At 38.3% G+C, this 27,358-nt stretch overlaps 2 protein-coding genes across 2 annotated transcripts in view; one reads left to right on the top strand and one right to left on the bottom strand.

Moving 5' to 3' along the window:
* vat1 (vesicle amine transport 1) overlaps positions 1-21,890 on the top strand; it is a 31,328-nt gene extending 9,438 nt beyond the window's left edge. Inside the window, exons 3-6 of the mRNA XM_084115746.1 lie at positions 6,349-6,519; positions 7,893-7,982; positions 13,391-13,632; positions 16,941-21,890. Coding sequence (XP_083971872.1) covers positions 6,349-6,519; positions 7,893-7,982; positions 13,391-13,632; positions 16,941-17,219 — 782 coding nt within the window. The 3' untranslated portion in view covers positions 17,220-21,890. The remainder of the gene's footprint in view (positions 1-6,348; positions 6,520-7,892; positions 7,983-13,390; positions 13,633-16,940) is intronic.
* A 988-nt stretch (positions 21,891-22,878) lies between these two features.
* On the bottom strand, positions 22,879-24,772 carry LOC311094262 (E3 ubiquitin/ISG15 ligase TRIM25). Its single transcript, XM_084132082.1, has one exon. It carries the CDS (start codon positions 23,911-23,913, stop codon positions 23,050-23,052), a length of 864 nt encoding a protein of 287 aa, XP_083988208.1. The 5' UTR covers positions 23,914-24,772; the 3' UTR covers positions 22,879-23,049.
* Between the last annotated feature and the right edge of the window lie 2,586 nt (positions 24,773-27,358).

The raw sequence follows: 27,358 nt of genomic DNA, 5'->3' as shown, positions 1-27,358 counted from the left end.
ATGTGCATTTCAGGCAAATATTGATGTGTTCTCTTGAAAGGAAAAATGAAAATTGTTATTAGTTACTCACCTTATGTTGGTCTCAACCCATATAACTTTTGAAGTCACTCTGAAGCTGTCTAGCTTCAAAAAGTGAGCAGAGGCACCATAAAAGTATCCCTTCACAAACAGACTAAATACAGGTGTAAATGGGGTCCAAAACATTTTGTGATCAGATCAGTCAAAGGTGGTTGAAAAGCGCATGTGACGCAACACATTTGTAGTGCAAACGCTAATCCGCCCTGATGCTTCCCGCACAACTGTGAAGAGCCGCCTGCTTGTTATAATAGTTTGTTTTATCTGGAGAACCGTAAAGGAAAGACGTGGATCTCAATGGGTGCTGCGTTTGTAAAATAAAACAAACATTACACTCGCACCAAAAACAGCATTCCAGGATTACAACATCCTGGAAGAGCAGTCACCATCAGCTATGATATACAAAATCGATCTCTTAAGATGTTTTAGAGTCCATATCTCCTGTTATGCTTTAAAAGATAAGTTCATACAAAAGTGAATTTATTCACCCTCATGTCGTTTGAAACTCGTATGAATTGTTTCTTCTGTGGAAAAAGAAGAGGTTTTGAAGAATTTTCTATTGCTTTTTGTGAGGAAAAGAAAAAAATCTGCAGTGTTATTTTAGCATTTCTTAATTTTGAGTTGGATGCTGTTTTAGTACTTTTGTTATGTGCTTTTGTCTTTATTTTTTTATAATTTATAATTTTTATATCAGTTTCAGTGTTCGTAATTTTAGTACTTCAATAATGTATTGCAGTAACGCTGACTCCGGTCTTCTAGGCTGCGCGTTCATGCTTTCAGGAGGCGTGGCTTTGCACGGCGATTTGCAGGGAGGGTGGGACGTACGCTTTTAGTGCTATCAGGCTAAAGTTAGCATTTTCCCAGATGTCCTAGAGCACCTTTAAAGGCCACATAACACTCAGTTTCTGCCAATGTCATGTGAATCTTGAGTACCTAGAGTAGCATTGCATCCATCACATCTCCGAAGAGTCTTTAGTTTAGGGTGACCATACGTCCTGTTTAACCAGGACATGTCTGGCCAGGATTTCGAGATCGCCCAAAATGCCCGGGATTCGGATTTTGCTTTCTACAGTCACCATTCATTATGTTTACATTATTACATTATTTGACACTGACACGTACGTGCCAGCTTTGCAGGTCATGCATTCTGCTTCACACGGATCCCGACCGAGACGAAAACACAGGAATTTTCTTAGCAATGCTAAAACGCACATCAACCGATCACTTGTTTAGCGTTCATGTAAACACTACATTCAGATTCACCAATCGGAATTTATTCAGTCCTATTGAATCAAAAGGTGTGCATGTAAACAAAATGAATGGCGACGAGAAAGCAAAAGCCGAATCCCGGATATTTTGGGTGATCTCGAAATCCCAGCCGGACATGTCCTGGAAAAAGAGGACGTATGGTCACCCTACTTTAGTTTGATCAGATTTATAAAAGACAGATATGTTGTACCAATTCTTTCCGAAAACAGCCGAGCTCCCGGAGGCGTGCTGTGGGCGGAGCTAAAGCACAATACATCATCGCATTATCTCTGGTTAACTTTTGATTCACTATATGTTCGTGTTGTTTACATTATATGCACGATTGCCAAAAAACACAGACATTTGACGTTATTACAGCCTGCAATTCCGACTCATGACCGGGATCTTTTATCGCTGGGACTGCTCCATCTTTCAGTCTCAAATGATCTTCAAATCCAAATCCAGCGTCGAACTAGGCCTTGTTTATAAAACATTCGTCATAGAAATCCCGGGAACACACTTGCACAACTCCGTTGGTGCCCTGGAAAAACTTAACTGCATCCACTGTTCCCTTAACGCTGAGTTCTTTGGGAAGCCGAACAAGGTTATTTTTCCCTCACAACCAAAAACACACTGATTTCGTGGTCTAAAAACAAAATGACAGCGCTGCCGACGGCTTCTGTAACCCGAACAAAGCACGTTGATGGGCTCTGGTTGATGTGCGCACACTCTTCCAGGAGAAGTGCCCATACAAGGAATTCCGCCCTTTATGACATCATACAGGGCCATTCTCGGAAAAAACTTTCCGAAACTTATACGAATCCTGAAGGAGTGTATTTGGCACAGAAATACTCCGTCATACATCCAACTCGTTTTTTTTAAACTTTGGCCATGTTTAGCATGAGAATCCAACTCTTTTTACTGAGTCAGAATGTATGAAATGGCATTAGACATCTCCTTTAAAATGTGATGGAGTAGCCTATGTGATGGAGTAGCCTATGTGATGGAGTAGCCTATGTGATGGAGTAGCCTATGTGATGGAGTAGCCTATGTGATGGAGTAGCCTATGTGATGGAGTAGCCTATGTGATGGAGTAGCCTATGTGATGGAGTAGCCTACACTTGATTGAATAAACTGCCAGAACAAATCTGAGCAGAGCACAACCTCTTCATTGTGATGGCACCTCATGCCAAATACTAACTACAGCATTATCTGTCTGATTGGTGTGTGACTCACTTGAATTCGATTGACCAGTCACTAGCCGTTTCATTTAGTTTTCTGGAACTTTGCTCTGATTTGAGACCCGTTTGAAAGAATTCAAGAACAAGATTCAGATAAAAGAAACTGTTTATAAATTAGCACAAATTTGCAACCTCCACTTTGAATTCTGTCAAAAAACTTGCAGTGAAACAAGTCCCGTTCTCTCTCTCTCTGTCCTCTATTTGCACTGAGGGTGTGGGCTGAGTGCTCGTATGTTGGGAATCTGCAGAATTCCTCTGTGTTTTGGGGAAAAATTCCCTCTCGCTAGAGGAGGGTGATACTGGGAGGGTAAAATTGTTGTGACCGAGATTGTTGGCTGCCAAGTGTGTGTGTGTATGAATGTGTGGATAGAGGGAAACATAAAGAGTTCACTGTGTGCGTTTCACCCTCGTACGCCCTTGTGTAAAACAGCCTGATTAGATGAACATTCTGCTTAATTTTCTTAAGCAGATTCTCCTGTTTATACGGTCTGGTCCACACTGCAGTTTATTCTGGCCAAGAACTTCTCACTTGGACAGAAACGGACCTTCTGAAGTGACCAACTACACTTTTGGTTTTCCATGCTGTCTAGAGGCAAAAGACCAGTGTGGACATTTCAAGTATTTCAAATCAAGATGCTCCCTCACCACTTAACTAAGTTTACCACAATTTCTATGGTAAATAGTTACTGTTGGAAAGAAATGTTATTTTTTGTAAATAAGAATTTCTGTTGTTGTATTTTTAAATATAAAAGCTGCAATTATTTGATCAAAAATACAGTAAAACATTAACATCGTGAAATATTGTTAAAATTTTTTAAATATTACTATGTTAAATAACGGTTATCTAATTTAATATATTTGAATGATCCTTCAGAAACATTTCTTCTTATTATTATTATTATTATTATAAATGTTAAAAACGGCTGCCTAATGTTTTTATGGAAACCATGATACATTTTTTTTCAGGATTCTTTGAATAGAAAATTTAAAAGAACAGCATCCATTTGAAATATAAATCTTTTGTAACATACAAATATGTCTTTACTATCACTCTTGATAGATTTAATGCATCCTTGCTGAATAAAAGTATACATTTCTTTTAAAACAAAATCTATATAAAACATATAAATATCTTGCTCTAGTTATTAGACCTCCTTGGGTCTAAGGTGATTTCCCATGCTTGAAGCCACTCCTGATGCAGAAATTCACACAAAAGACTTACGAACACATGAGACTGAGTGAGGGAGAATAAAGTGCACATACTTTTGGAGATTAGTAGATATGAGCACACATGAAAGAGGTTCATTTTGTGTACATTTCTGTGAGGTTAAGGGGATCTCTTGGCAGCTCTACCGCAGGTCTTGTGATCGGAGCTCAGTGGTCATGGGGCGGCCTGGCACCGCAAACCCCGAGGTCCAGGAGACGAGACGAGAGAGACAGCAGGTTAAAAAGCACGATGTGAAAGAGACGTGTGTTCTCATGCATTGTGAGCTCTCTGACACAGAAAATGGCGGCCCTGCTGCTTTCAGAGAAACCAACTCTTCGCGAGTCGCCATGGCAACACAAACTTCATTCACTACCGAGTGAATGAGAGAAGAAGAGAGAGCCGTTTAATGAAGTGATGGAACAGAAGATACTGTAGGCTATATGAACATTACATGAGCTTGATTCAGTGTCAGTCCTCACTGAACTCTTTCTGTAACACACAGCTAAACAAATCCACACACAACTTTCACTGGATCAAAGTAACATCATCAAGAGAAGTAAATATTATCATTTCACATAAGTGAGAGCTCAACCATTCAACTCTGCTATCAGTGTTATTGTAACAAAAAATAAGAGGAAAATATAAGTTTATCAAGAAATCTAAATTATTTGGTCCCAAACAAGCTAGACTGTACTGAGTTATAGATTTATTTAGATGCATTTTGCAAGCCTGCTACTCCTCCTCCCCCCCCCATTTAGTCTCTTTAGGCTATATTTGTACTGTTACTCATTCTGGCTTAAGTTTTTATTTTATTCTATTTCTATGAATTTAAATATAAATATATTTTATTTTTTAAAACAGACTTTAAGATTGTCAGGCTATTTTTTTTTCCCCATGCTGTTATTTAAAATTAAAATTCGAACTTCTAAAAAAAAGTTACTTAATTTTTTAGAACGTCAGGCACTAAAATTTTGTATCCTGTTCATGAAAAGTGCCAGCTGAAGAAAAGGTGTGTGTGTGTGTGTGTGTGATTGCAAGTACAGTTCCTCACAATCTGAAGCCTAGAGCACTTGATGATCACATTTTATGAGTATCACTGTATGTGCGCTCTATTAATTTTTTCATTAGATAAGCTTTACCCTTTATAGGTTCATGCACTAGTGACCTTTTAAGACACTGCTCTGCCTCTCCCTTAGAAACACACATGCAAGACACAGTTAAAATTGAGATTAAATGCTCACAACCTGTCTGATGTAAATGGAATATTTAAGACTTAGACCCCAGACAAGAGCTCATGATTGTGACCTGCTTTCCTGGAGTCTAGACTCTGTCTTGAGGTTAAAGCTTGTAACAAAAAATACGTTGTAATGTTTGGTGTTTTACGGTAGTAATGGTAGCAGATTTTGCAATGGTAGCATGCACGCTCATTCATAATTAACATAACCCCCCCATTCATGACTTACAACGACGTCAATTATGTGTCCAGGAACACTGTGGAATCTTCTGGACTTCCTTCTCAGGTTTGGCTCCAGTATTTAGCAAAAATGCTAAAGAGACTAATTGGCCATATGCCTAGCAATAAATGTTCAATTATCATGTGTCCACCAAAGCATTTTTAGCCAGCTAAAAAATGCCTGGTGCTCTTCGGAAAACGACGTTTTTCCAGCTGAGATACTTTGGTTGTTATGATACAGAATATTCATGGCAGTAATGTGTTACTAGTATCTAATTTTTAAGAAAATGACTGAATATAAAAATGCAGTAATCAGCAATATTAACTTCTCTGTTCAGTCGTTGTTCAAGGAGGATGGTTGGTCGGTGTAGTATTTGTCCCGCCCCTCCTCCACTGTGATTGGACTGCTGGGTAAAAAGGGACAGTGAGTTTCAAAGTTGAACAGTTAAAAAAAAAAAAAAAAAAGCACAGGGCAGATCAGCTCGTGAAATATTATTATGGAACATAGTGAATCAAAAAGCAATGTCATCAGTTTGCCTAAATTAGAACACAGAACATTCAAATGTTTTACGCACCATTTACATGTGGTAGGGAGCAGGTGTAAATTTCTGTCAGATCAACTAACATTTACATTTACATTTCATTTGAATCTGAAAATTTACATCAGAACGGCTTTACGAGCGATTTAGACAATTTGTTCTGCTCATGTTTCTTGAATGAGGCATTTTGTACACAAGTAAACAGTTCTCGTAAAACTTTCACCATAAACCACCACATTTAAACTTTAAGCTTTTAGATGTTAATGACTCTGACCAATTTTTTAATGGATTTTATAATGGGTTTCTACTCAAATGCGTTTTTCTTCTTCTGGAGAAACAAGAATTAATCAGACAGACACCCAAAGCCATCTGTCCTTGAAACCACAAGTTAAACGGGCATAATTGGATTGCTACAATGGCCCGAATGTTTGTACATGAGTGGGTGGCTGTTCATCTTTAAGGTCAAATGGCTGCATTGAGTTTTGTCCTCTTGTACCCTTTGCTTACATGGTTCTGCTTTTGTTTTGAGATGGAAAATGCTGAAAATACTTTGTGTTGAGCATTCTTGTTTTGTTCCCTCTCTAGGTGGAGTAGGCATCGCTGCCACTCAGTTGTGTAAAACGGTGAACGATGTCACAGTGTTTGGCACCGCCTCAGCCAGCAAGCACGAGGTCATCAGCCAGGGTGGAGTCACGCACCCCATCGACTACCGGACACGTGATTACGTAGAGGAGATCCGTAAAATAAGCCCCAAAGGTAAGCACAGACACCGCAAACCAGCTTTGCACTGCCGTGCAAAAGTTTGGGGACACATTAAATTGATCGAAAGTGACAGTGAAGACATTTATAAAGTTACAAAAGATTTCTATTTTAAATAAATGCTGATCTTTAGAACTTCCTATTCATCAAAGAATCCTGTTTTTTTTTTATTTTTTTTTTACGTGTGCAAATAGCCTAGCAAATATATACTGCAATCAAAGACAGAATGGACAGCCTATAAAGTCTCTGCTAAGAAGTCTACAATGTATTTTTCTGCTTTGAATTGCTGTTAACGGACCGTTTTTGTATATTTAACCTTGGAGTCCATCTGTCTAATCTGCCTTCCACATTTGTGTTTTTGGTTGTGTATCTGATGTATATATTGAGTTTTTGCGTTTGTTTAGTCAGGTGTAACTCTTAACACGCAGTCTGATAAAATGTTGTTTACTCTTTTTATCTTATCAGAGAAATGGACAAAACAAATTCCTTTCTTTTTGTTTAATTATTTCCCCGATGAACATTTTATTTGATATAGGCTACTCCTCTGACCATAGCAATCTTAGAAATTTAGAAACATTATCACATTGATGGCATTCCACAAGATTAGAGCAATGTTAACCCATAAAATAACTGTTTTTTGTATTCAGCTATACACTGATGTGCTAAAATTGAACTGCTAAGACAAGGCCATCTGCAGTATAAGACCGAGATTCTGAAATGGGATAAATAAAAACTCAACACCTGTGCCATCACACTTCAAATAAAGGAGAGAAAAAAAAAGACTTGGATGAGATACAAAGCAGAAAGTATTTTTCTGAGAGTGTTGTTCTTTAGCTGTTAGACCGCTGATATGGTAAAACGTCAACATGCGTTGCTAAAAATATCAAAATAACTAAATAAACATTTATAGGATTCTTTGATTAATAGAAATACTGAAAACAGTATTGATATTGAAAACAGTTGTGCTGCTTAATATTTTTGTAGAAACACAAACCATGTTCATCAGGATTCTTTGAGAAAGTTCAAAAGAACAGCTTTTATTTAAAATAGAAATCTTGTAACAATGGAAAAGTCTTTACTGTAACTTGTGATAAATTTAATGCACCCTTGCTTTATAAAAGTGTAAATTTCTTTCAAAAAAATATTACTGACCCCAAACTTTTTTTTACAGTAGTGTATATTTTTGCTACATGCTGTATATCTTGTTTATGACTGCCAATTAACTTTTAATTTACACAATATTCTCTCACAATTCACACAAAAATGTGTTAACTGAGAACATGCACTCTGAATTTGACTTATAGATACAGTATTTATAAATATGGTAAATGGAGGAGAATTCATTTGGTAATTCAGCATCTGTGTTTCAGGGCTGGATATTGTTCTGGATCCTCTGGGAGGCTCTGACACCCATAAGGGCTACAACCTACTGAAGCCAATGGGGAAGCTCATCAGCTACGGTGAGCCACAAGGGACACTCTGAATATCAGCTTGTGTACATTCCACATGTTTATAAGTTTTCATCACTTTGACCAAATACTACAGTTAAAAGTAATGTCTAATCTAAGGTTTTACTGGTTAAGTTGAACAAACTACAGAAGATATGTCTGAATGGCTTGACAGCGGGGCAGGGGTGTGCTGAGCCCACCCGAATGTCTGCCACGCCCACGCAATCAAAATTTAGGCACAGATAGTGTTAATCTAGCCTGACGTCATCATACTCAGATTCTAGTCAGAATATGAGTCTGATGCTGCTCCATTGGGCTGTGATTATGGGGCGTGTTTCAACTGAACCAGGACAGAAAATGCCTCCGCACTCAATTGGATAGACCTACAACCAATCAGAGGAACAGAGTAAGTGACGTATGTTGAGCGACGCATGGTTGTCAACAGAACTCAACTGCACGCACGCTGGAAGAAGTAGAAGATGAGTGTAAACGATCTTTGCCGTTGTTGTAAAAAGAATTTAAGGATCATCGTTCATGACGATCATCATTTTTGAGAGAAATAGTAAAGGTGAATGCATATACGAACAAGTTCTCCGTTTAGGATTAGAACTCGACAATACAGCAAACAAATCTTATCGCAACCCAAGCGCTCTTTGGTGACGTGGATGATTACGTTACTGTTGATCATCTGTCCATCATCGTATAAAGCCTGCCCTGACAATTTGACTGGTCCGAACAGCTCTGGTTCGAGCATAGTTGCTCCACAACGGATAAAGTCCAGGCCGAACTTCCCAACCTCAAATGTTGTGGGCGGGGCTAAGTTCGGCTAGCATCCAGGCTAGTGTAAAACTTTTTTTTTTTTTTTTTTTTTACGATTTGGGCCTTGATTAAAAGCAATCTGAGACGGGCTGTGTGTTCAGAAGTTTAATGAATACTCATCCGAACAAAAAATAACACCAGAAAAGTGCAGTATTTTTCTTTTATTTGCTGAAAGTAACAGTGTGGCGTGTTATACACTCACTTGATGCTTCAGTCTGTAGCGGAAAAGCAGAGGCTGACAGTCACACAGGCAAAAATATGTATGTATCTTCATAATTTCTTGTAAATATGAATATACATTTTTATAGTTCTGACTGATTTTAAAAGTGTCATTTGGCAGCCACTTAAACGTACAGTATGTAATTTGTTTCGCCGCTAGGGGTTGCTAACCTCTTACAATAACAAAGGCGTAGTTTGATGATGCAACATTTGCTAAGAATTATGGATCTTGTCGTCAACGTCAAGCTGACCGATCTAATAATGTTTATGGATGAGTAAATACATCTATGTTTTTATCATGACTGTGATATGAAGCAGTTCGGGATTGCTAAGAGACAGCTATCAGCTCCACACGCGACGCGAGTCCCGCGGATATAAAAGGAATATGGACATTTCATTCTACCGAACTACACGCAGAATTACTACTCACAGGTCAGTTTATTAGACAAATTAAACTTGTGAGGTAACGCAGCGCTGTTTCACTTGGTCTAACACTGTCACACTAAACTGCATGTGAATGTGTTGGAATGTATGTTATTCTGTGTTAGTTTGTCTGTATGAGACTAGCAGTAAGCTAGATCAACATTAGAATAACATCCAGATCATATTCTAACATTTTATCATTGTTGAACTATATAACATTGATTAGTTTTATGTAAATGTGCTCACCTGTTTAATAAAGTACATGTAGGAGCGGTCGAAGTCTCGGACGTGGAGCTCTCGTTTATATACTGTCTATGGGAGCTCTAGGCATCTCGAAAACACAGCGCTGATATTGATTCTCGTTTTAGTTTTTTTATCCAAAGTCTGCTTGCCATGGTCCATAATGTTTGAACGAAACAACAACAGCGTGCAGATATACATTTCGAACTACACATTTGTCCACGTCTGTCGCCTTGGTTTACTATCAGAGGGCTCTGGTTGCTATGGCAGTACGAGCAGAAACCAGGGACAACGCGGATATGACGTCATTGACGGCGACAAAACGGAAATAAAGAAACGTGCCGTGTCTTCGAATTAAATTACAAATTTATCCTGGTTTAAAAGTTGTTGGAAACAGTCGGGATAATGTAAGTACACAACTAAAAAAAATATATAACATAGATATAGTGATTTTTGCTATTTTTAAAGCAAAAAAGTTACATATTGTACCTTTTAAATGGGTCATACATTGATCAGTTGAAATACGCTAGAAAACCTTGCTCATTTAAGAACGTGCATTTATTGCATGGACGGAGCAAGAACATAATGTAAGTGTATGAATGCAAATGCATAGTTTGTTAATGTTGTTAAACTGAATGTACAAGGCAAACTGTCTCCTTAAATGACACTGAAATATTGATGAGCTGTTTATCTTTCAATCAGGGGCCATTCACACAGAACCTGTTTTGCTGTTGAAAACTCGAGAAGCATGTCAGTGCAGGTATAGAGAAACGTTTATTTAAAGGGCTGGTTGATTATGCATCCGTCTTTTCACATGCAATACAGTACGTAACACAAATGCAATAGCTCTGTAGGCACTCTGTAGGCATCTTGCAACAGTTCCCACACGAGCGATTTTATAGATTATCATGACAGAATATACTAATCAAAGACTTGAAGATGGTTAACTCCACATCAGCAACATAAATTCATCAACTAACCATTCAGAAACGTCCTTTTGCATTCTACATGTCACTTCTTCTTGAGTCTCTCAGAGCTGCTAACATACACAAGCTCTTGAAGCTCCGCCCTCTGTGCTGGGAGCACCAGCTCATTTGCATTTAAAGGGACACACAAAATGAAACGAACGTTTTTGCTCACCCTTAAAAAGGGACAATTTTAACATGCTGTAAAAAATAATCTGTGGGGTATTTTGAGCTAAAACTTCACATGCACACTCTGGGGACATCAGAGAATTATTTTACATCTTGTGAAAAGGGGCATTATACTACCCCTTTACAAAGTTGAACTTTTTTAACTTGAGTGCTGCATTTTTAGAACCCTACGTCATGCACATGAAGCTGCAAAAGTATGGATGCGAGACTCGAGTGCAATGGTCAAACACATCTGTCTAGTGCATCTTTACATTGAAAAACAATGTAAAAGTAGCACAGAGGAAGTGAACAGTTGTGTTTGTTAGGCTTCTGTGGCATTTTCTTTCCGAACTGTCACTGGACAGTTGCTGTTCACTCTATACATGCTACCCTTAGGAGATATCATTAGGAAGCATGGTGTTAGTTTTCACTGTTATGCTGATGATACTCAGCTCTATATTTCTTCACGCCCTGACGAAACTTACCAATTCATAAAATTAACAGAATGCATAGCTGATATAAAAAACTGGATGACTAGAAATTTAAACAGAGATTAAACATGGATACGTGGAAGCGACAATAAATTCTGTATTATGAGTGTTTAAGGCCAGACAAGTAATTTGTTGATGTCAATTTATAAAGAAAGACTACACGCCTGCGCACATATATATTCAAACGCGCATAACTATAGACTAAACGCGTAATACGCATGTGCATACCATCAGCGTCTTTACAGATTTGCGTTTTTGAAGTTTATGCAGAGATGATGTCGAAAATTTTCAACACTTGCACCTTGGAACCTATTTCAAGGTTTGCGTTCTCAAGCCACCAGGCACTGTTGTGCGAATGAGCGGGCCAGAGCGCATTAAGGGTTTTCTGTTAGAACGCTGTCGTGTAAGCGGCCCCTAAGTTAATAACTAATGATCTTTGCAATGGAAGTGAATCAATCAAAACTAACTTTAGCTGGACAACAACTTTATTCTAGAGCTGCTGTACAGCCAAAACGTCCTATTATCACTGTAAAGCTGCTTTGAAACAATCTATATTGTTAAAAGTGCTATATAAATGAAGGTGACTTGACTTGACTGGACAGTAGAAAAGTGAAAATGGTAGCATTTTATTTTAAGTGAAAAGAAGATAAAAACTCTCATATCATGGAGAGCTGTAATATAAAATGGGGTATTTGCCGGGCCTGCTTGAGAGTGACATATTACAGTAAATCAACTTCAGAAACACAATACCTGGAACAAGACCCTTTAAACAACATGGCGCCCTGTAGTCCCACCCAACTGTCTTTGTCCCTCCGTCTCTTTTTCTCACTCACTCTCTTCCTTTATCCTGCCTTATCAGAACAATGGCTCCTCTATCTGACACAGAACCCAGAATGTGTCCGAATGTAACAGACTGGGTCAGGTCCAAATCACAGGCCAACTCAGAGCTCGCTTTGTGTCAATGTGTGTGTGAGAAAGAGAGACAAACAGAGTGGGTTGTCATTTGTTTTGTGTACATTTCCCCTTCTCTAATGGTACTATAGAGTGTAATTTACTTTGATATCCTGTGTCTCCCCAATATGTGGCTTTCTTATCTTATTTCATGCTAATAAGCCACCTTTGAAGTGAACCGAAAGAGTGATGGTTAGACTGTTAGAAAACGAAAGAGAGGACATGTACGAAATGAAGAGGAAAATCGTGTGGAGAAACACTGAAACAAGAGGGAGAAAACAAGTGGGGGAGTGACAGACATGGGAAGCGACGCGAGAGGATGTGCGGACAGTGAGCGAATGAAGACGGGTCAAAGAGTGCAGTGTTGGAAAAGAGAAAAAGAGAGTGAGAAGGAGGGCTAGAGAGGCATGTCATTCCTCTGTAAATGAAGAACGCTCACTGTGGGAGCCATTAAGCAGTAATTCACCCATCGGTCAACCACACACACACATTTTACAAGGAGAAAACTCACACAAATACCTATTCATGCTCGGGGAACATGCTTACAGTTCAAACGGCTTGCACATGCAAAGACATTTTTACATGCTAGGACAAAGGTATGATGATTTACTGGTAGAGATTTTGTGAAACAGTGTATAACTGCTTTACGTTTGACTGTTTTACGTTATTTATTTTTTTATACTTTAGCAAGAAACATTTGTAATGAATAATGTTATCATTTGTCTCTGTTCAAAAGTTGAGATTATATACATTTTCGTATTTATTTCACCAATTTATCCATTACAGGCGTTTACACATGCTATTTTAATAATAAAACCATTATCCATTTGTTGTCCAGCTAAAAAAACTACACTACCATTCAAAAGTTTGGGGCCGGTAAGCTTTTATGTTTTTGAAAGTCTCTTCTGCTCACCAAGGCTGCATTTATTAAAAACCCAAACTTTTTTGATATTTTCTATCACCGTAATACAAAGTGTTGTCACTGTAACTGTTTGTTCGGTCATACCACCCATCCCCTAAATCATAGTAATATCTTGCCAAAATCAAGCTGAAACTGAAAATAGACCCAAAACCATGATCCTAATGGATTGATGCATATCTATGTTTTCTATGTCAACCTGATGTTTGTGTTTGGACCCTGCAGGTGCCGCTAACATGTTGGCGGGCCAGAAGAAGAACCTGTTTGCAGTGGCTAAGACCTGGTACCAGCAGTTCTCCGTTCACACCCTGAGTCTGATCCAAGGGAACCGCTCGGTCTGCGGGTTTCACCTGGGCTACCTGGACTCTGAGAGTGAGCTCATTGCTCAGGCCATGGCGGTCATTATGGACCTGTACAAACAGGGCAAGATCAAGCCCCGAATTGACTCCACCTACCACCTAGAGCAGGTGAATGAATGAATGAGCGTCTAATGGGGGTCATTTTAACTGATCTGTGTGTTCTGAGTTCTTTGGGGGGGGGGAAGAACTCCTTTGGGAGTGTATTTATGGCAGGATGTTGGAATCCATTGAGATTCCACCTTGAGCAGATATATGCAGAGATATATATGCGTGGGTGTTCTTTCATGATCTTCCTCAACCACCACCCATATACTCCTTCCACTCTTTGATCAAGCGTATTTGCTTTGTCCCTCACTCGTTCTTTCATCCATCTTTCCCTATTATTTCTTCTCCTTTCTTATCTCCCCTGTTGCTATGGAGACGTCTCTTCCTGCTTACAGTAAGTAACTGTGAATGCGAGCTGATGCTTTTTTGACGATCCAGGCTTTTATTAGCCTCATCAGACTTTGGTGTTATAGAAAATTCAAAAGAAGAATTATGAAGTGCTTTCACATTCAAATGAAATGCATATTTCAACATGATTTCAGTTCATGGGTGAGAGAAGCGCTGTTTTAAGCGCTCCATGTTTGTTGGTAACTCATTCTCCCTGTCTTTCACTCTCATTTCCTGTCTCATTCTCTTTCCTCAATCTGTCCGAGTCAATCGTCAGGGCCAGGTTGCATTTCCTCGTTGCTAGGAGATGGCTCGCTGTTGCCGTGACGCTGGTTGTTAGGTAGAGTGGTAAAGGAGAGGTGACCTGGGGGAAAAACAGGGAAGGAGGCTGGTGAACTGACCAGAGAATAGCTGATGTACGTTGATCAATACTCGAAGAAGAAAAGTAATTCATTTTCAGTTGTACTTTATCAACATTTCTAGTGATGGACCGATATATTGTACGTTATTGGCCCATTTTGACATTACAACTGTTGATGCTTGGCTGAATAACAATTGTTTATTTTTCACCCGTAAATGACAAGTGTCTTTAAAACTCTCACGATGTATACATTTTTTTTAATATTAAATTGTGTGCGTATTTAAAGTATGTGCGTATATTAATTAATAACGATTAATTGTACCTAACATAAAAGTTTGTTTATATAATGTGTGTGTAAATTATATTATATTATATTATATTATATTATATTATATTATATTATATTATATTATATTATATTATATTATATTATATTATATTATCAAAACCTTTTATGCTAGATGCAGTTATTCACGATTAATTGATTTGACTGCACTATATATGTATATGTATATATGTATATATGTATATGTATATGTGTATATGTGTGTGTGTGTGTGTGTGTGTGTGTGTGTAATACATTATAATTATAATAATATTAATATAATTAAAATAGTAAAAAAAATATTATTATATAATTATTATTAATTGTAATAATAAATAGTAAAATATCAGTTTTATCTAAATCTAAATACTATCTAAATATCAGTACTGGCCGTTGAAAAACAATATCAGCTGATATTTGGCTATTTTCAGATTACTGCCATTTGTCGATAAATGTGCCTGTCAGTCTTGTCAGTAGACAATGTTTATTTTTTTCTGTTTTCAACTACCTTTTTGTGATTGCAGTGAAATATAGTAATTCACGAGTTCACACTTACATCAAATTAAACAGAGTAAATATTATGCGTATTTGGCGTGCTGTCTGGGGGAGGAATTTGGCCCGAACCCAGGTTTTTTGCAACCTCCTTTTGCCAAGATAACAGCTCTGAGTTTTCTTCTATAATGCCTGATGAGTTTGGAGAACACCTGACAAGAGATCAGAGACCATTTCTCCATACAGAATCTCTCCAGATCCCTCAGATTCCCAGATCCATGTTGGGGCTTCTTCTGTTCAGTTCACCCCACTCATTTTCTATAGCGTTCAGTTTAGCAGACTGGGACGGTCATGGCAGAAGCTTCATTTTGTGCTCAGTTACCCATTTTTGTGTTGATTTTGATCTTTGTTTTGGACCGTTGTCCTGATGGAAGATCCAACCACGGCCCATTATAAGATTTCTAGCAGAGGCTGTCAGGTTTTGATTTTTTATCTGTTTGTATTTGCTAGAATCCATAATACCATGTATCTGAACTAGATGTCCAGGACCTCCAGCAAAAAAATAGGCCCACAACATATAAGATCCAGCAGTATATTTAACCGTAGGCATGGGGTACTCTTCATCCCTGTTTGCACCAAACACATCTGCTGGGTTTGCTGCCAAAAAGCTCTTTTGTTTTGTTTCATCTGACCACAGAATCCGGTCCCTTTTGAAGTTCCAGTCGTGTCTGACAACTGAATATGCTGGAGTTTATTTTTGGAGGAGCGAGGAGGATTTTTCTTGAAACCCTCCCAAACAACATGTGGTGATGTAGGGGTTGTTTGATAATTTTTTTTAATAGGCTTTCTGACCCCAAGATTTAACTAATCTCTGCAATTCTCCATCTGTGATCCTTGGAGAGTCTTTGGTCATTAAGATAATATAGACACACGTCCTCTTCCTGGCAGATTCGTAACATCTTTAGTTGATTGGAACTTAATTATTGCCCTGATGGTCAAAATGGGGATTTTCAATTCTTTAGATATTTTCTTACAGCCACTTTCTATTTTGTGAAGCTCAACAATCTTTTGCTGCACATCAGAACTATATTCTTTGGTTTTACTCATTGTGATGGATGATTAAAGAAATGTGGCCTTTGTGTATTCATCATATTTAAACTCCTGTGAAACAAGAAGTCATAGCTAGACAATTTCATGTTCCTAGTCACCCTGGTGTGCTAAATAAAGGTAAATATTAATGGGAATATACTTCAGAGATATTTTATTCATAAAAAATTCTAGGGGTATGAATAATTGTGGCCAACGTGATTTCCTCCCCACTTTCAATTCTTTAACTTCAATGAAAGGTTAGATTTTTGCTAAATTTTTTTGAATGAAAGATCAAAAGAATAAACAATGCAGATTTATTTTTTTAATCATATATAGGCTTGTGTCTATAGGTCATCAGCCACCTTACTCGCTAGAGTAATAGAGTAAGCAACCAATACATTGAACACATAAAATATCATAAATAGTGTTTGTGTGCGCGTGAAGTTCAGTATTAGATCAACTGTCAAGAGCTTGTTAGATATTCTTACCATAGCAGATGGCCTGTCAAGCTGCTCTCTCTGCCGTTCCTCATCCACACCCTCACCAGTCTCTCTCTCTCTCTCTCTCTCTCTCTCTCTCTCTCTCTCTCTCTCTCTCTCTCTCTCTCTCTCTCTCTCTCTCTCTCTCTCTCTCTCTCTCTCTCTCTCTCTCTCTCTCTCTCTCTCTCTCTCTCTCTCTCTCTCTCTCTCTCTCTCTCTCTCTCTCTCTCTCTCTCAGGTCGGTGATGCCATGCGTAGGATGCAAGAGAGGCACAACATCGGTAAAATCATCCTCACCACCGAGCCCATGAAGGAAGAGGAGAAGAAAGAGGAGGCCAAGAAAGATGAGGAGAAGAAGAAAGATGACAAGAAAAAGGACGACAAGAAGAAAGAAGACAAGAAGAAGGACGAGGCCAAGAAGGAGGAGAAAAAGGAGGAGAAGAAGAAGGAAGAGACCAAGAAGGATGACAAGAAACCAGAAGAAAAGAAGGAAGAAGCCAAGAAAGAGGAGAACTGAGGGGAGAGAAACATTGTGGATGTGCTTTGTGTCCGTGTCAGCGGTTTGGGAGTGGTCTGAGTGTGTGTAAGTGTGTATGTATGCGTGTGTTATAAATGTGTGTGTGTGTGTGTGTGTGAATGGAGGGGTGTATAGTATAATTAGCTTAAGCCCAGGTGATTCTTAACATTAGGTCAGATCTGCATTTCTGCAATCATTCAATCAACAGAATTCACAGACCACTTATGCATGCAAACACACACACACACACACTGTACACCAAGGGAACACACCACTTTATTATTCTGTTGTAACCCGGTAGTATTTATTCACAGTTTGCTGCATCCTTTCTAACTCTTTCTTATGACTGCACGCCACCGAGGCGTGTTAGGGCAGTATTATCCTTTTTATAAATCTCACCAGTGTTTACTCAACCAATGTCTTTAATTATATAACAAAATAACCTTATTCTGCACCCTTTAAAATTGTACTACCATATCCTCTAACAATATTCCTGCCAAACTAATGCACTATAAAATTATTGTATTCCACCGAAATATTAGTTAACTTTTTAGACGCAAACCAAAAACCACCTTTTTCGCTCTCTACACCCCTCTGTGTGTTTGTGTATCCGCTGTAAGACTGGGTTTTACGTTCTCTCTTCGTTTCTGTTCTGAAGTGGGTGCGTTTGTTTGATTTGTCGTGCATCATCAATAGTGAAAGAACTTTTTTCCTGCCCACCGTGGCACACAAAACAAGAGCACCCACCTACACTCCCATTGTTTATGTTGTTTTGGACCAGACTCACTGACATGCACTTAAGCTCCGCCCCCTGGAGGAGTCAGGGTGGTTTCTGATTGGCCGAGAGGGACAACAAGCCTCTTTCATGCACACGCATGTGTACTAAATTCTCAAACACCTCGCCAACATTATCCCAAAAACTAACAAGGTTGCCTTAGGCTTCAGCTGATCAATGTGCCATGTCATTAAAACAGGGCAAGTGCCAGGCTTTTAATGAGTCTAGCTTGGCAAACAGGACCAATTATAGAGAACATTCTCCCAGCCCTTTTCCCATCGGTTCTCTTGTATCAGATGTGGACGCGTAAAGACAGGAGTGGCCTTTCATTCCAGAACCTCCTCCAGGATTCCTCAGGATCCTGACGCTTTCCGCCCCTTGTTCCCGTGACAGCTTACCACGTGATCTCGCTGACCTGCACCTCGCATTTAAATATGATCTCCGCTCTGGCTCTTCCAACTACGCTTTCTCTCTCCCTGTTCTCTTACCCTTTTCGTCATGGTGGTTGGCATAGCAACAGCGGTTAGGCTAGTTAGAGATGACAGTTAGGTTTCACCCCCACATCCCAGACGGTCACAAACATACAACCACTCACATCTCCACAGCAGCCTTTTTTTATAGTGGTTTTATTTTAATGCATTTTGGAATTTGTCAACTCCCTCTCTTAGACATGTCAATCAAAGCCTCTGGCTCCTCCCTCTCCCCGTTACTCAGATAGCAGTAAGCTACTGCCTCCACTGGGGATTTATATGCATTGCAGTGCTATCATTCAAGTACTCAAGACACCTGCTGAACACTCTTTCTTTTCACACTACGAGTCTGGTTCATTTCAATGAGTGTTTATGTGAAACAAAACCAGATCCCCTATTTTATATGTGCGTTTGTTGTGTGTGTGTGTGTGTGTGAGTATGTGCATTTCTGTATTTGACTGTCTGTCCTTAGGTTTGTTATCGGATTTAGATTCAGATGTTCTTTCTTACTTTCTGTCTCTCTACCTCCCTCATGCTACCTTATGCTACCGTCTGGCATTTTAACAGTCTCTTTCTCTCCTCCTCTGTCAGTTTCTAACTCTCACCATCACTCTTGAATATTCCGGCCCCCATGAACGGCCTGCATTGGTTTGCTATCGTTTGCACTCAGCTTGCACTTGTAGAGAATGGCGGTTCCACTCCCGATCCACCGTATCTCTGGGTCCCGTCCGGGTCTTCGCTTAGACCTTCTGTTTCTTCTCATTCTCCCACCAACACACTCGCTCTTTATACACCTCTTAAACTGATAAACAAGTGTTTGAACATGCATGGAGATGCTCAGAAGGCTGCATTGTTGGATGCATGCTCGTGTTTACATAATCACTATATGAGTGCAGATAATCGTTCAGGCCCAGAATGCACTGGGATGGGCTTGGAACTGCCATACTTGTATGAAGAGTTACCATGACTTACTAAATCCCGATCCGGTTTTTTAGTTCCGGGTCCGAGGGGTTGACTTTCAGTTTCTTGTTGTTCCGCTGGTTCTCTTCCTGTGTTCCTGTGGATGGTGACTCCGAGCACCAAGTGACCCTAACTAACACTTCAGTGAAAAATATCCGTCCTCTTTGTATTTTGTTTGATTTTTTTTTTTTTTTTTTTATTTTTTATGTTTGTTTGTTTGTTTTTGTGGTCTGCATTTCAGTAGTTTGAGTTCAAAAGGCTTTGCTGCAGTTCCTCTAAAATGTGATGAATCATGTGATTTTGTTGGTCCTGACCGAGTGTGCCAAACTTTTTTGTGAAGGTGTGACCTTCGCTGTAACTGTGCTTACTGTACTGAAGAAGAAAAAAAAACAAACAAGAATGAAAGATGAAGAAAAAAAAAAAACTAAACGTCTGTGGTTATTGTCGAAATGACCTTGCAGTAAAAGATCTTGAGATTCTGAATTCGCTCCTGTCGTGTGTGGTCGACTACGCCCTGAATATTATTGGTGCTGACTGATTTCTGACTTATTTGTTTTCCGCTAACGTTCGAATCCATGCAAAACCTCTCGTTCTCACTGTGCCTCAGTCGTAGACCAACACCAGATTGCCTCCACGCATGTTTACACGTGAATGCATACACACACGTAGACACTAGTTCGTCCCCAACTCCGTCTCAGCTCTGCTGTCCTGAAGGGCTGGAATCTTATCCCCCCCCCCCCACGCCCCCCAGTGTACTGTTGTTTACGGATGCACTTTTTGTGTATCATGTGGGTGTTCATGGGTAATATTTGATAACCTATGACCAGAGGTAACCCAACAAAAAGATTCAGCAGCAGTCAGAACGAACGAACGATTAATGTCAGTGTAGTTTTCCAAGCTGTTTCAGGCCACAAGCGTTTGCTGGCTGTTGTTTTCGCTTTTTTGTTTCTTAATGAATGTGATATTAAAGAGAGAGTTCACCCAAAATACTGTCATTACTCACCCTCATATCATTCTAAACCTGTATGTCTTTGAAGCATAAAAGAAGATATTTTGAGAAAGGTGTTTTTTTTGTTTGTTTTGTTTTTGTATCCAAACAATGGAAATCAATGGTAACCAAAATGTAATGTTCTTCAAAGTACGACATGAGGGTGAGTAAAAAGTGACTTTTTGGTTGAATTATTCTTTTAACATAACAGTCCTAAAGCCCAGTTCACAAGCAAATCCCGCGGTTTTCATTCCCAGATGATCTAGCAGCGACATTCCGGTTCTGGAATTGATCTCGGCTGCTTATGACATCAGAGCGGCTGTTGATTCGGTTTTGTCCCTGGATCTGTCTGCGTTGGCTAACATTACGCACCGCTGGGTCCGCTCAGAGACCGTTCATAGCACACACCCAACAACAATGACATCTGGGCTGGAAATGCTCGCTTTAAATCTCTCAAGGTTTGAACAATTACTATAGGATGATGGTTTGGAGAATTATTCCTCTTCCTTCTTTTTGGAGCGCGCACAGCTCCACAATGAGCTCAGCTGCAGGTGCGAGTGTCTCTCGTGGATCTGGAATTGTGCGACTGGGAGCCAGAGAGAGGCTCGGATCGAGCCAAGCTGCTTCCTTCCTCAGTCTCTCACTCCAATAGTTTTCCCAGAACAGGAAACACCCCTCAGGTTTACAGAGTGCAGAATTCCTGCTACAAATGCAGCCTTAACCAGCGCTGAATCGTATAATGTCTATTATTTACGATATTAGATACACAAACGCAGTGCAGTTTTGGTGTGCCTACAGTGAAATGTATTCATTAATTTATGCGTTTATAAAATCAGTAATGAAATGAAGCTTTGAAACGCTTTTAGGCCTAAATTTATATAGCAGATGTATTTGCCTTCTCTTTGTCTGGCACATACAAGAAACAGTGAGTCATTGTGGACCGTTTCCCACACATGCTCAGCGTAACAGATCTATCTTTGTCTCGCAAATGTACGCTGCACACATCACAATGTCTTGATGCACTTTTTATGTATGTTTGGATGCATATTTGCGCGAACAAAGTGTCATGGAGATCTCGAGTAATGAAAGGCTCCGTTTGCAATCTGTAAATTACAGTTCCAGCTTTCCTGCTTGGCCTTCTGACTAAAGAGCGAATCAGAGCCACCAGCTTGCATTTCTGTGCACTGATTGGTTTTTAATTCAAACCCCGCCCCTAACCATCAGCATTAAGGCTCCTCCCCTCCACACACGTCAGAAGCACCATGGATTGTTTGTGTTGTTGTTGTTTGTTTTTTGACACCATCAGAACCTTTTCCATTTAATTTTGAGAATCTGAAGTGCTGCTGTTTCTGTGCTCGACTCTGGGTTGGTTGGACCGCGTGTGGTCATGAGGACCGTAGAGTTCATAACGCTTCTGTGTGTGATGTGACCATTTTGCCTTACATGTTTTCCAGGACTAATTAAAGAGCATAACTAAAGGAGGTGTTTACAGAGTCGTTATTGAACGTGCTGCAGATATCAATGCATACATTTAGACTAGAGCAATACACATTACTTAGGTTTATAAAAGGGAATTTTATTTCAGTCTGATCTGAACTTGACCTGATCTGCTTTCCAAATGCTTTTTACAACCCAGTGTTCTATCATTCACAAAACTATACACAGAATACACAAAAATGTTCTCAAATACTTGCATTTCAGGTTTCCATTGTGATATGACTTGTTTAGGGGGGAAAACACTTGCTTTTCACTATAAATATCCAAACATTCTTAAGACACATTTACTTTACAAAAACTACTGAGGTTTGTTTAAAGCTAATATTAAAACTATTTGCCTGTTTGTTGATGAGGTGAGAAAAACTTAACTTCATTTAAATGTAAAACAAGTTTATTTCTCTCACCCCCATTGTAAATTTATTTTGTTTTAAACCAAGTACATTTGGTTAATTTCTCATAAAACAAGAATAAATATATTTGTTACTTCTAATGTGAATGTATTAAAAGGATGTTGAGTGAAAATGTAACATTCTTACGGTAAAACGACAAAGATACTGATAAACACATTTTTTTATTATTCTTATTTATAGCACAAACAGTAAATTTCATTCCTAAAACATCTGGACATTCCTAAAACAGACATGGACAACCTGGAAATATAAATAAATATTTAAAAGCTTTGATTTTTAGGCCAGGAAACACAATGGGAATTTCCTTACTAAATACAAGTCGAAAATATTTGGCTAGAAATTGATTGTTAATGTGAGTTAAAGTTTTTTTTATTTATTAATCCTTGATAATGAATCTGATATAACATTCAGGAAACTTCTCATCTAGCATGAAGTCTTCAATATTAATGGGATGTAATCCAAGTGTACAAGTTTTACATTTTACATGTGTCAAGTTTTTCTTGCTGTTAAACTATTGGTTATACATCCAACATTGAATTGTTAAGAATATCAGCAAACAATCATGTTCATTAATACTAATAGAATGAACATTAAATGTATCCAGAAATGGATAGCTGTCATTCAAAAAGAAACATGATGCTTGAGATTTCAGTCGACGCATGAATCTAGTAAAGCAACATTCCTCTAGAAAACATGGCAGCCGCAACTCTGTGGTCAAACTCAAGGCTCTTCAAAGCGCTCTAATGTTTTCCACAGTGGTTCTTCTAGTGCCAGTTTCTGTCATGACCATAATTCCCAGTCTTTTCTTTCTGTGTCCAGCACCATGACTGTGCCCATGTGAATTACCTCTGTGCCCACTGCTTTTATGTCTGTGCGTTTCATGCCCTCTTTTAGCGTGTGAGCCCCGGGTATGTCTACTCCGATGCCCATGTCTATGCTCAGTGCCATGAACCCTCTTATGAGATGGTCTCCTACCATGTCCAGTTGTTTTGTCTTTACTCCTGAGCTCACGTTTCACCAGAGTCGTCCTGTGCTCCAGCGTTTTTGTCTTCTCAGGTGCCACTGAAAACACTTTATGTCCTTGATGGACTTCTTCAAGACACCGGGGGCAGATGAACTGTTGGTCTCCCAATGGTCTGTTGTGCCCTGAGCAAATATTTCCTTTAGGTTCCCCACTTACAACAATCACTGTGTGCTTTTCTCTGGGATAGTCGTTGTTACGATATCTTAGGTGAATCTTACAGGATGAATCCTCGCTTTCTGGATTGGGTTTTTTGGCAGTGCAGATTTCTCTCCCCGTGTGTCCCGGTCCATCGTAATGTGTGGGTTGAGAATCCTGAAGTCCTGTGTTTTTAAACCGCTCCACCACTTCTGCAAACATGGTGTTTTTGTTGAGAACAGGCTGTGGTGAGAAGGTCTTCCTGCACTGCGGGCAACTGTAACCAACGCCTTTGCCACCCTTTTTATCCCAATAGTCTTTAACACAGCCCATGCAGTAGTTGTGTCCGCAGGGAATCGTCACTGGATCTCGGAGTGCATCCAGACAGATGGGACAGTTGAATGGATCAAGGTCTTTGAAACACTCCTCTGCCATTTCATACGCTTATCTGAACGAATAATTGTCTTTTACATTCAGTGTTTGCTCTCTCTCTACATATGTTCCGCACTGAGCATGTGAAGGCAAAAAAGAGAGAAAAAGAAGCTGGTGTGTGTAACCTGTTGGACAGGTATTAGCAATCTCAACCCTGTCAACAAAGTATTTTTTCATTGTTTTTCCTTGAGAAAATACACTACTAGCCAAAGATTTGGACACGCCTACTATTTTCTTTTTTTTACACATTTTAGATTAATAGTAAAGACATTAAAACTAAAATAATCCAAATGTATTAGAAGAAAGTATGATAAAAAATAAATAAAAGTTATCTTATATTTGAGCTTCTTCAAAGTTGTCACTCTGTCTAGATTAAAGCATTGCAGCTCAGCCAACATCTTGAAGAGCATAATGAGATTGATTTATTTTTTTAAATAAATAAAAATTTAAATAAATATGTTAAGCATAAGTCTTAGTGAGAAACACTTATGTAATGTTTATGAAAGAAGTCTCTGATACTCATCAAGGCTGCACTTATTTGATCAAAAATACAGTAAAACAGTAATATTTAGAAATTTTACCATTTAAAATAACTTTCTATTTGAATATATTTTAAAATGTAATTTTTTCCTATATGCTAAAGTTGAATTTTCAGCATCATTACTCCAGTCTTCAGTGTCACATTACAGTCACAGTGTTTTTGCTGCTCAAGAAACATTTATTATTATTATCAATGTTGAAAACAGTTGTGCTGAATCATTTTTTTTATGAATAAAAGTTTAAAAGAACAGTGCATGCATTGGGTTAAACTCCAGTTGGGTTAAAAATAACCCACCAGTTGAGTTAGATATTTATTTTTATTTATGACCTTATTTTAATAAATAAAATACACATTGTTTTCAAATACAGTTTGTTTATTTCTATAAAACAATACATATGTTTCAACAAATATATTTTTAAATTACAAACATTGCCCAATATATTGGGGAGTTTAGAATTTAATGTAAATATACATAATTGTATATGCATCACATACATACGTAACATAAATTCAAAATACACAAGTGTACTTACAACACACATAATAAATTCAAAACCTATGCAAATATGTACAAACAGTACACATTCAAATCCTACACAAAAATGTACATAGAGTACAAAAATATACACATACAGCACGCACAAATTCAAAATGAACACTAAATGTAAAACTACACATTAATAACCTATATTAATTCAATAACCTATACAAATATGGACAGAATACACAAATTAATAACATTAAATCCTAATCACAACTTTATTAAAAGGTCTTCACTGTACACTGAATGCATTGATGTGTTGTTGTAAACATACCTTAAGTAATAAAACTACAAATACATAATGTTGACTACTGGACCTAATGATGATGATGATCAAAGTTCTTAATGAGGCAGGAACTCCTCCGGATATATTAAAGTTTGCATGCTACAAAAACTCCCAAAATGGGTGCAGAGGTCTTGAAATGGTTTATGTCATAGATGTAAAACATTTTTGAAACGCATCCATTGCTTGAAATAAAGTCTTCTGTTCAACTGCTTCCACACAGAATATGATAAAAACTTGCGAGTTCTCTTTGTCCCCAAGCATCAAGTCATGTGGATCCGGGCTTGACTCACTGTTCAGGTAATGCACCATGTTAGTTCCAACCTTAAAAGAATAAATAAAGTTCAGTTGGGCATGCACTGTGACAACATCAACAGTGTTAAATTATGAAAACGTTACATCAAATCAGTGTATTGAATTAAATTATGATCAGTCTAGTCATTACACCTGCTGTTAAAGGGTAAGTTCACCCAAAAATGTAAATTCTGTCATTAATTACTCACCCTCATGTCGTTCCAAACCTGTAAGACTTTCGTTTATCTTCGGAACACAAAGAAGATCTTTTTGATGAGTCTGAGAGATTTCTGTCCCTCCATTGACAGCTATGCAACTATCACTTTTAAGCCCCAGAAAGGTAGCAAAGACATCATTAAGGTAATACATGTTAGTAGTAGTTCAACCTCAGTTTTATGAAGCGACATGAGTAAATTCTATCCCTTAACCATAATTTATCACTTTATTTGTTGTTAAAGAGAGCAGACGACAAGAGCGTGAACGCAACAATTACGTTTTTTTGGCACAAAGCACTCGCGTCGGTTCATAAAATTGAGGTTAAACCACTGGAGTCACATGGATTACTTTAATGATGTCTTTACTACCTTTCTGGGGCTTGAAAGTGTCAGTTGCGTAGCTGTCAATGGAGGGCCAGAAAGCTCTCAGATTTCATCTAAAAGATCTTCTTTTGTGTTCCGAAGATGAGCGAAAATCTTACAGGTTTGGAACGACATGAGGCTGAGTAATCATGACACAATTTTCTTCTTTTGGATGAACAATCCCATTAACAAGCGAATCATTGAAGAAAAGAAGAAGTGGATGAACATGAGCCGCAGAGCAGTGTAATTTATCAAAGTTAATTTGATAGTGTTGCTTTTACTTACAGGCTAAATGTCATTTAAGCCGCTTCATTTCAGCATATGTTGGACACATCATTTTTCCATTTGTGAGGTATGGCGATGATGGCAGGATGTCAGACAGGGTTTTAAAGGCCATTTCTCACTGCGTGACTGGATTTAATTGGGGAAACTGCGAAAACGTGAGTAAAAAAACGATTATCAGTGTAAACTAAAGGTTGAACTCGATATAGTGTTCCTTACAACTTACCAAAGATCCAGTTATCATGCAGCCAGGAATCGTGTTTCCTGACATTTATATGAGCCTGATTTCAACACCAGGGAAATACAAAAAGCAAATTTCCCTGTGAACGCTTTATATAAATAGTCTACAATATAGGTAGGTCTAAGTCCGGGTGATCACTTCTATCAATGTTATATATAGCTATCACATCGTCCATCCCTAAAACTTTTATAGTTTTTTGTCAGTGTTTATTTAAAAACATCCAATTATACGACCCATTTGCTTCTCTGTACTGTGATGGGTCGGTCCAGTGTTGTCAACTATTTTCAAAGCAAAGTAGCTAACGCCTTCCCTAAAAGTCGCTAAATGTCGACAGATGACGTCATACGTCAATTAGCATATTCATGACGTCATCGCATCGTACTTGCGTTCTGCCTGCCTAATTTGTTTTCTCATTAAATTCATGCTCACATACTGTATTTTAATTTAATATAGTATAATATAATATAATATAATATGATATAATATAATATAGCCTAATATAATATAATATAATATAATATAATATAATATAATATAATATAATATAATATAATATAATATAATATAATATAATATAATATAATATAATATAATATAATAAAATATAGCCGAATGTCCAATAAAGCTGTTCTCATTTCCTATATTTTTGGATGGGGAAAATCACTTTGATAAAGATATATATATATAT

The sequence above is a fragment of the Abramis brama genome, assembly GCF_963993115.1.
Source record: "Abramis brama genome assembly, chromosome: 1".
Lineage (NCBI taxonomy): Eukaryota > Metazoa > Chordata > Actinopteri > Cypriniformes > Leuciscidae > Abramis > Abramis brama.
This window is presented reverse-complemented; position numbering and strand designations above follow the sequence as displayed.

Coding starts and splice junctions, on each gene's coding strand:
- LOC311094262 (XM_084132082.1), bottom strand. CDS start 23,913: ATGGCAGAGGAGTGTTTCAAAGACCTTGATCCATTCAACTGTCCCATC.